The following is a 10,319-nucleotide window of genomic DNA, read 5'->3' on the forward strand; positions in this document are numbered from 1 at the left end:
TATATATATATATTTAGAACAACACAAAAAGAAGACCTTTTTCAACCTCTTTGAGGTTGTTAACTTCTCACCAGTCACTGACACATCTCTTATATTACCCTAATTTCACTGTTGGAGGTGGGCTGGGTTGTGTTTGACAGGGGCCAGCAGGGAGAACAGACTCATAAAAATAATAGGATTTTATCCCTGAGGTGTCAGTAAAAAAACTAAATGTTCCCATTGAAAAGGAAGATGAAAAGACAACCATAAATAACTGAATACACTATGGCGAACATCCAAGCACCGAGATGATTTCACGATGGAAGAATCCCCCTCCCCCCCATCCCCCAGTTCTTAACAAGTCATATTTGCTGTTGGGTTTTAATTAGGTTAATCTCATGGCTTCTGAAGTCACAAGACAATCGGCCAAGATGCACCTCCCCCTCCCTCCCTAAATCATCTTTCCAAATTTGTCATTTTGTTCACAATTCTCCCACAGTCCTCAGGAAAGGGAAACCAAAAAATCCCAAATGAAGACCAAATCCTGGATAACTTCTCTCCCCAGCCAAGAGAGGAGCACTGTAATTGTCACTTTCCTGCCCGCTACTAGGAAATGAAGTTGGCAACCACCTCTGTTGAAACCAGAAAGTGTCTGTGAAGAGGGGTGATAACAATATGTCAGGGAGAAGGAGATGGGGAAAGCTTTATTGCTGTCCATCCACACCGCTCCAGGTAGCATGCCTGATAGGAAAAGGGGAGACACCCACTTTAAATTTCTTTCCTCCCTCTCCTCTGTCATGTGTGGAGCAGCCCCAAGGTGCAGGGCAGGACGGTTGGACTCCCCGTCACTTAGTAGTAGCGGTTGAGGCTCCTGGTCCCTGGGATGTCTGGCTGGCCGTTCATCCAGATCTCCCGGATGATGCGCTCCCGCTCCTCCAGCCGCTGCGCTCGCTCCAGCTCCTCCGCTGAAGTGAAGACATTCATGTTCAAAGTCCTCTCGAACCTGCGGTGCCTGCGGGCAGACAGGTCTGAAGTGGTGTCCGAATCATCATCGCTGTCGCTGCTGTCGCTGTCGCTTTCCCGCTCCCGAGGGGGTTTTTTGGAGGAGGAGCGTCTGCAGTCCGTTCGGCAGGACACCCTTAGCACCAGGGCCAGAAGGGTCAACACAAGTCCAATGCACACTCCGGAGACAAAATACAGGGCAGCCCGCTCAGGGTTTTCTGGAAGGACAAAGGAAATGATGGTCAAGATCAACCCTTAAAAGAACAAACACAGCCCCTCCATGCACACACCTGACACGGTCTCTGGAGTGGCAGTTTCCAATGGCTGCTTTTAGTTCCATGCCCTCCTTTGCCTCCTCCCCCCAGGGAAATCAGGGAGGGGAATTTAAATGGTGAATTTGCTGCCAAGGCATTTGCTCACATGCAGAATGTGGGTTTGCTGCAGCTGTGTCTTTGAGTTGTCTCGAAGGGAAAGGAGCAGCCCACAAAATTAAATTCCCACAGGGCTGACACCAAGGTGCTGCATACTCAGCAGCAGGAAGTGCATCTTGTTGTCACATCCACTATCTTCCTGCCAGGCCTAAAGATGGTTATAAAACTGTATGCTCTCTGTGCTGTAGCCCAGCTGAAATGGGAAGCTTGGCAGCAAGGAAAAAATGCATATTATTTATTCATAGGTTTCATTTGCTTATCTAAGGCAAGTGTGCTGGCTTCCTGCCCAGACCACCAAAATGTATACCTGTGCTTCATAGGCATAGCTGGAGTCAGTACACTAACAGGATGAATCCTGCATAGCCACATTTCTGAGGTGATATAACAAGACTCCAAAGGATCCACAATGCCTTTTAAATTAGGTCGTCTTGTTTATTTACCAACTTTTTTTTTTTTTTGGTTCATGAGACTACTTAGAAGCATAATTATGATAAATGTTGTTACTGCAATTCCCCTGGGCTGAATCACCTTGGTATAAACTAAATGGGTAAAAGTGAACCAAGCAGAAGTGTCAAGGCCAGCTCTACTCTGCCCTGTCTGCTGGGAATCCTGGGTTCAAAGATGGAGTCAGTTCCTCAAATGTGTCTTATTCTCCTGAACTCAGTGATGAAGCTGTAACAGCTCCCACCAGCTGAGAGCCTGACGTTCGGCCCTGAAAGATCTCTGGATCTAAAAGGCTATGCTCTACCTTCACTTCCTCCCACTGTGTTTTTAGAAGCTGCCCTCTCCAGCTGGTCTCCTTAAAGCAAAGTTTGCAGAAGGTAAACTGGAAACTATCTGGAGATGTTCAAAACTCAACAGGACAAGAACGTGCTCTAATTTCAAAGCTGGCTGTAAATTTGAAGTTAGCCATGTTCTGAGCAGGGGGTTGAACTGGGTGACCCCCAGGGGCCTCTTCCAAGCTAAATTATTCACCGATTCTGTGGTCAGAGCCCAAACACTGGCTTGTGCATTGCTCAAGACAGGACATAGTTCAGTGCCTGAAGATACTCATAGAGTAACTGGAGATTTGAAACACCTTTGTGCTCTTCACTTCTCTCCCAAACAAATCTCAAAGGTGACTGACAAGCCAAGGTGGAGGAAGTTGTAAAGATACTCTGAAAATTGGCTAATAAAACATTAGACTGGTGCAAGAATGGTTGGTGTGATGACATGGGGAAAAAAAACAGGTTGGAGAAAGAAAAAAAAAAAGAAGGAAAGTGCAGCAGACACATTGGACACATCCAAAAAGAGAAAGAGGTGGACCAGCCTCCCACAAACTCTGTTGTGACATGAAGAACAAGCAGGACACTAAACTGAATGTGCCAGTGGGCCCAAGGTAGGGGGGCTGGAACTAGATGACTCTAAAAATCCTTCCAACCAAACCATTCTAAGAAATGCAGCAGTAGTTGGAAAGTCATGTGAGACCAAAGCCAAGGGCTTAAACTAAGATATTTTGACAGATGCAAGACAGCAAAAATCCAAAGGTAAAAGAAAAAAATACCAGAGCAGGCATGAAGAACGTGCCAATGGCCCCTGCAGCAGCCTGGCTGAATGAAATCCTGACTCTAGTGTAGGTAATGGCTATTCTGAACTCAAGGGACAGGACTCAAATTAAAACTGCACTCTCTTTTGTGCAGCAGCAAAACTGCTGCTGCTGTCCATCTGGTCCTTTTGGAACAGCAATTTCAGAGATATGAATACCCCAGGAAAAGCAGGAAAAGCAGAATCACTACCTGGTAACACTCTTGTCTCCATGTGCAATATAATTGAGGACAATAATCTGAAAGCTCCCCTTACAAGTAGCCCTAAGATGGGCTCTAGGGACACTCAGAGCATGGGAGTGTGAGGAGAAGAAATGAGCAGGGCTGCTGTGTTTGTACTGGAAGGTACTGGATCCAGTGTGCCTTGGCTCTTCCTGGCTGAATGGATGCCAGGCACACTATCCCGAGCACCATGTTCTGCACACACATGGCCTTGATTTGGTTGCATTAGTTCCACTGCTTGCTCTTTTAAAGCAACTCATAAAAAAAAACATAGATTGGAGCCTGAGACACAAACATGTGGTTTCTCTGCCTCTGTTTTTGCCCTTGTCCTGCTTTTCCTTTCTCTTCCACATTCCCTTTTCCATGCTACTGTACCCAGCTCATGAGCAATCTGCACCTCGATTGCTACTTAAGCAATCATTTTTCATCCCCTGCTTGTGCTTGCACATACAGCCCTTCATGCAGTTCAATGGCTGTAATTGAATCTTTGGACTCCAGTGGCATTTATGAGCTCCTACAGCTACTCTGTCAACATCTGAGACACTGTCTGGACTTCTTCACAGAGCTGTAACCCTATGTTCAACTGCAGTCTTAGCATTTATCATACGTACAACCCACTTGCACAGCAGCATCTCTTTTTTTCACAGCAGAAAGAGCAACTTAAACTAAAATCCATGGGCTCTGCTTTTTCTCAGTTGAAGCAGCCACGTCAGCAGTAGCCTAGATTTGAGGGTTTGACAGTCAACATTGCATGTTCTACTTGAAAAGACCAAAAAGGGGCACACTCTTCAGCAAATGGACCTTCAGCATCTTCCAAAAGCTCCACGATGGCTCAGATTCATCATACCAACACTTAAGCTCCTCAAAACACTCATTATACTTGTAAAAAAGTTTTTAAAATGTGTATGGACATCAGTAGCAGGAGTTAAAAAAATTTTGATACACATTCATGTGTGTGTGTGTGTGTGTGTATGCTCATTAACACAGATTTTGACCAGCGTAGCTTTTCTTCCACTGCTGCGGATGACAGCTCAGAGCTTCTAGCAGGACTCAGTTGCTGCCAATCCCTTTAGCTGGTTTTATCTTTCCCTTTCCTTGTATTTCTCTTTCTGGATTGAAAGCATCAATGAAAATGTCACTGATCCAAGCCTGAATTTAATCCATGCAGACAAAAAATATATGCTCTATATAAGCCTCTATACAAAAGCCACCATTTTCTAGGCACTCAAACTGTCCAAAAATTAGAAACACATTTTATTTTTCCAACCAAACCAGCAGCAATTACGGACCCTGTTTCCTGAGGGCTAACAATCTGCTGGGAGCATCAGCCCAGACTGCCATTAATTCCCCAGGAAATGCCCCAGGCCAAGGTTGTTATTGCTATTATAATAAATTGTTTCAATAAATAAAAAACAATCTAGGCATTAACGCGGTTGGCTTCCTGTGATGGCTTCATGCACTCTGAAACCTCAGTGGGGAGGAAAATTTCAGAGGGACCCCAGTAAAAGATTCATCATTAAGCATGGCCAGACAAACAGTAGGAGTGATATCTTCTAGGGAATTTACAGTTAGCCCCACAGGCTGCTGAAATCCCCTGGTAGAACAGAGGAAGCTTTCCAGGAGCCCCTTATTAATAAGGTTCAGGCCAAACAGTCTCAAAGTCGGAGAGATCTCCCCCAGTCTGCATTTTGGAAGCCTCTTGTTAATAACTTGGCAGCAAAACTTAACTTGTGAAAGAAGAATAAAACAGGGATTTTTGGAGGTTTCCCTCCAACTGCTTCAGCCCAAATGCAATGACAAAACTGGAATAAGTCCCTTGTCCAAAAGGAGGCACTGGAAGTGCTCTGATCCAATTTAAATGTTTAATATTTATATTAGCATGAGAGACAGTTCTGATCTTGCTGACAGACTGTGACTGCAGAGACAGTTCCAGTTGTCATTGAGATTGATAAATTCTTCCCAAATGCTCAGGCAGGTTTTGGTACAGGTTCACAAAAAATAACAGGTCTGATGTTTGTAGGAGGAGATTGCATTAATTAAAAACCTAATTCTATAAAGAAAATCAACTTTCAAATTAAGGGTATCCCTGAGTCTTTTACAAGACTGAACTCTAAATAATATTTATCTGTTTGACCAGCTAGCAAATTCACTCTTAATTGACATTATTCACACTTTCTCCTTGTTTCCAATAAAATAGGTTCTGGAAGCTGGAATAAAACTAACACCTAACTGGCTTTGATACATAACCATGATGATACCTGCAAATTAAGACTCCTGCAGAGAGGTTTTGCTTCCTGCTGTGCTGTGATTTTTACTACTCAGCTGTCCATAGGAACGTTCCCAACTTTTATACAGGAACATCAGTCAATAGAATATGGAAATGAGCACAGAGGCTTTAGCTAATACTGGCACTTCTCCCCTCTGTGTCCTGCACGTGTGAGTGACTGAGCGTGCAGAAACTTCATCTGCAGCTGCTCACCCAAAACTGCCATTTTGTGAAAACATGAGAGTCACTGAGCACAGAAGGGATCCCACTATTTGTGGATGCTCTCCCTAGGCTGAGACACCCTACTGCCAGAAGACAGGAAAAGTAGCTGAGTGGATTGTCCTTTCAAGCATGCACTTTATCCATGAAGTAGCAAAAGCCCATAGCTTCTTTTTCCTGCAGCAGGTCTGAGGTTATCCATCACCCTTTGTCCCAAGAGAAAAAAAAAACATTTTTATATGTTCCCCTTGCCTGTTTAAAATTTTCTTTTGCAAACTTCTGTTTTGAGTCAGCTCATCAGAGAATACCTGAATACAGCACTTTCAGTCTGCAAAAAGTACTTAAGGGATTTTTCAGTGTCGTGAAACAGAGCAGTTCTTGCACTAATGTCTCTTTGGCACCGAGGCCGTGGTCAGGAGTAGTAGGAAGATATGTGAATCAGAATCAGCCCTCCCTGTCTGCCCAATACTCTGCCTCTCCTGAGCCACTATAATGGATCTTCTATGGACAACAACAGCCACTGTGGCTTGAGCCACCTTCAGGGCACCAAACTCAGGTAAGCACAAAAAAATCCAACTCTTCTGCGGCTCAAAATCTGCAGTATGAAAGGGGATGGTTTTGCAGTGCTCTAGTTTTATGCAAATGATATTTGTGCCCTGTGGCAGTTTGTCTTTGAACACATAAGCTAAAACCTCACCATATTCACATGGAACAAAATAAATCATGCCAAATCCATCCTTACTGCTAAAAGCAGAGGCCTAAATTACTTGCAGCAGATAAAGATGGTTTAGGATATCTGCTGCTTCAATCCATAGGGCAGTCAGCAATTACTTTTGTAACAGATGACAAACTGAACATATATACTAGTAAGACTAAAACCCATCTAACAGCCATGGTGAAGTACACTGGAACTAGATGATTTTTAAGACCCATTCCAATCCAAACCATCCTATGATTCTATGGTGCACTGGGAAACATGAGCAACCAGGTCCTGAGCTCAGCACTGGAACCCAAAGTTATGAGGTCTGAGTTTCCCTATTTGACATCCAGTGGATGTGAACACAACACAGCGAGAACACATGAGAGGACAAGCAAATCCCACCACAACCAGACAATTAAAGTTATTTGTGCTACAGTAAAATCTAGAGACTCCTGCCAAGACTGACACCTTGTGAAGGGGATGAATTGAGGCTCTGTACCCTAAAAACCAATGCAGAGTCAAAGTTCTGCTGTGGTCAATGGAAGCAAAGTCTGTGGGGCATCGTCAGCAGTCCTGAATCGTAGTCCCAACTGTCCCACAAATCCTACAACTTTCTACTTCCCATTACTGTTCACATGGGGAACATAACATTAACAGCATTTTGTTTTATAGTAAGCTTGGGAATTCAGGTATTTTCATGTCAAAAAATGGCAGCTGTAGGTAAAGGGGGGAGAAGTGTGATAGACAGAAATCTCCCTTAAAGCTTGTTTTTATAATTTTTCCTCACAGAAACCAGTGCAAGGAAAAAAATTATCCTACTCAGCTATCTTTTGTGAAGAACACTACTAATTGCACTCAATTTGCCTGATTTTTAAAGGTGTCATGAAAAGATTGATCCTGATGCCATCACTGGGTGTGTAGAAGGGCAGAACAGATTCACCATTCATTCATGGTCCTTTCAGCAGGATCCTTCACTAAACAGTGATTCCAAAATGCAAAGCTCAAGTTAGCTGTTTCAAGTCCCAACACTTCTCTGTAGCAGCATGATGGCATCTCAGCAAGAATGCACTAGTTATTTAATGAATGAGCAAGACTGAATGGCACAGAGACATGGACAACCAGCTCACAAAGATTGGATTTAAATTAATGTAGAGCCCTGTGCTCCAGAATAGCATAATTGCATTACAGTGGTGCTAGTAGACTGGCTGCAGTACACAGAATTATCAACAGCATGTAGTGAAATAGCAATGCATTTCTATTACTAGCAAGGTGATATTGCTTGGCAATAAGCATTGCAAAGCAATAAGGACACAAGCCTTTCATTAAACAGATGGAGAATACCCATAAGAAAAAAGGGACCACAAGCAGTACATTCTTACATAGCCTTGGGAGGCTAGTTACACAGCAACCAGGGCCCTACTTCTGGAAAATCAAGAACAGAAATTCGCTTGAAAATGATGAATTAGTGCATCTGATGTTATTCAGCCAGAATCACAGAATCACAGAATGGTTTGGGTTGCAATGGATATTAAAGATCCCATAGCTCTAACCTCCCTGCCATGGGCAGGGACATCTTCCACTAGACCTGGTTGCTCAAAGCTCCATCCAACCTGTCCTGGAACACTTCCAAGGATGGGACAGCCACAACCTCTCTGGGCAACCTGTGCCAGTGTCTTAACATCCTCACAGTAAATAATTTCTTCCTAATATCTAATCTAAACCCATCTTCTATCGCTTTTAAGGCATTCCCCCTGGTTCTGTCACTTTTCTTTCACCTTTTAAAGTGAATCTTTTTAGAGGACTGCTCTCCTGCTTCTTGAAAGATAAATGTGGGCGAAAGATAAACTGATCCAAGGAAATCTTACTCTAAACTAGATTTAAATATACAATTAAGTAGACTCTCAAGTTACTTCATCTTGACACTTCTACTGAAGATAATTCAAATTTTCTTAAGCAGTGTAATGATCTGGGTGCTGCTTATTTTCCAAATTACAGGACAACAAGTTTGCCTCCCTAATGAGCCAGGCTTTGATCTCCAGGAAAATGCAGCATTAGGAGTAATACCACATGTAAGATTACATTGTATTTAACTCCAGATGAGAGCAAATCCAGTGGAAAGCAGAGCAGAATAAACTCTGTTATATACTGTCTGCTAGAGCTGCCCTAGTCAGGTCTTCCAAGGGAGAATTTGCTGAGAGACAAATGAAATATATAAACAGTTCAAAGAGGAATATTTAGCCCCAGGTGACTGAGAAATTGAAGGTCTACAAAGAGCTTGTGAGAGCCCAGAGAGATGGTAGCCACAAGACCTACCTGTGATGAAGGCATAGGCTGCCAGGATGTTGCTGAGCAGTGCCATCTCTGTGCTAACGCCCACGGGCTCCATGTTGCTGGTGAGCTCCGGCGGTTGTGTCTCATCCACAGGAAGCAGGAAAGGGGTGTTGTCTAGAGGGTAGAAAGTGGCTGATCTCCCTTTCTTCTTCTCTGCTTTGAAACAGAAAGGGAATGAGGAACGAGGAACCTGACCCAACCATACCCTGCCCTATCCCCACCAGGTCGGCATCTGTGTTCACAAATCTGGAGCTGCTCAACAGCCACCCAAATTTGCCCCTTTTTGGGCGGTCACTGAACCTTCTCTAGTAGCTCCAGCTGAGCACATAGCCTGTCTGCATCCAGGCATCATCTATCCGGTGTCTCCTGCTTTTTCATGTCACCACTTAGACACACCCACCTACACTACAGCAAATATATAAAGAGGTTTCTTTTCTCTTATGTAAATCAATGAAGCCTTTATCAACAGTGGGTTCATCTCAGCTTCTAAGGAGGACTGGGAAACACAGGCAATCCTCTGCCAGTGTTGTGCTGTAGTGATCCATCTACACCTGGCAAACAGACGTGCTTTCTCTCCCGCCTTCGTGGGGAAGTGTAGACCTGAGTTTATGACTTCCTTCAGGAGCCTGCTCATATTGTGTTTCACCCAGACACCATTTCCCCTTTGGAGAGGTGAGTGAGCATGGGTTAATGATTTGATTTTATTTGTTGAAGACTGGAGCTAAGGAGGCAGCTCATTCCAGAAAGCTCAAAGAGACCCTTTCAGACCTTATCAGCTCACTCTAAAGGGTTCCCTGCACCTTGATCTGCAGCAGACCCCCCCCCCACTACTCACAAAACACTAATTGTTTTCAGCGCAGCTAAAAGTCAGTGCACAGGATCCAGCTCTGTCATCCATGTGAGTGTTTAACTGTAGTTACTACAGATTTTCAGCTCCCTTCCCTGCATGTCTAGTTCTGGCTAAAGGCAAGCATCGCTCTGTTAAATCACAGACTTGCACTTATCTGCAAGTATTAAATTCAGGAAACTGCCAGGTCTGTCTCCAATGATGCCATCAGTGCCATGCATGCAAAGGCATTCTGACAGCAGTCACAATGTGAGATGGTCTTTGTTCACTGGCTGCCTGATCGGTCTCCTTTCCCTGCAAACTAGCAGCGTGAGACATCATATTCAACTTCCCACTGTGAATGCCAGGAAGCAGCTCAGCCCAGGGAAGCAGCAACAGAAAGTGAGGGGTGTCAAAGGGAACAGGTAATACTGGATGAAGAGGGACTGAGTGCATGCAGTGATGCCAACTCCTAATCTGACTCAGAGAAGACACAGCAAGAATGGATATCCAGGTGTCCCTGTAAGGGATCAGCCCCAGGGAATGTGGGCACAGTTGTATCTCTGCCAATGAATAGCTGCAAGGTCTTGAGAAAGCCACATGTTACAAGCTACCAAGGTGTTAATGATTGGCCTTCAATCAAAGTTTTTAAACGTGGGTGCCTGGCTGTTATATCCCAAAGGGTAAAATATCCCAAGAACCTCCTTCTTTAGGAGAATAGAGATCACTGAGGCTCTGGGGCACAGTGGGTCAAGGGCAC

The 10,319-nt window shown here is 44.1% G+C and overlaps 1 protein-coding gene across 1 annotated transcript; it reads right to left on the minus strand.

Moving 5' to 3' along the window:
* Positions 1 to 828: 828 nt before the first annotated feature.
* Positions 829 to 10,313, minus strand: EVA1A (eva-1 homolog A (C. elegans)). Its single transcript, XM_009076987.1, has 3 exons — positions 10,288 to 10,313; positions 8,716 to 8,768; positions 829 to 1,199 (listed from the first exon to the last, which is right to left on the minus strand). The coding sequence occupies exons 2-3, from the start codon at positions 8,759 to 8,761 to the stop codon at positions 829 to 831; spliced, it is 417 nt and encodes a 138-aa protein (XP_009075235.1). The 5' UTR covers positions 8,762 to 8,768; positions 10,288 to 10,313.
* Between the last annotated feature and the right edge of the window lie 6 nt (positions 10,314 to 10,319).

The sequence above is a fragment of the Acanthisitta chloris genome, unplaced genomic scaffold (assembly GCF_000695815.1).
Source record: "Acanthisitta chloris isolate BGI_N310 unplaced genomic scaffold, ASM69581v1 scaffold8996, whole genome shotgun sequence".
Taxonomy (NCBI): Eukaryota; Metazoa; Chordata; class Aves; order Passeriformes; family Acanthisittidae; genus Acanthisitta; species Acanthisitta chloris.

What these genes read in the sequence shown, in the direction of transcription:
- EVA1A (XM_009076987.1), bottom strand. Translation starts at nt 8,761, where the DNA reads ATGGCACTGCTCAGCAACATCCTGGCAGCCTATGCCTTCATCACAG. An exon ending in AGCCTATGCCTTCATCACAG is followed by an intron (nt 1,200 to 8,715) that starts GTAGGTCTTGTG and finishes TTGTCCTTCCAG; the next exon opens with AAAACCCTGAGCGGGCTGCC.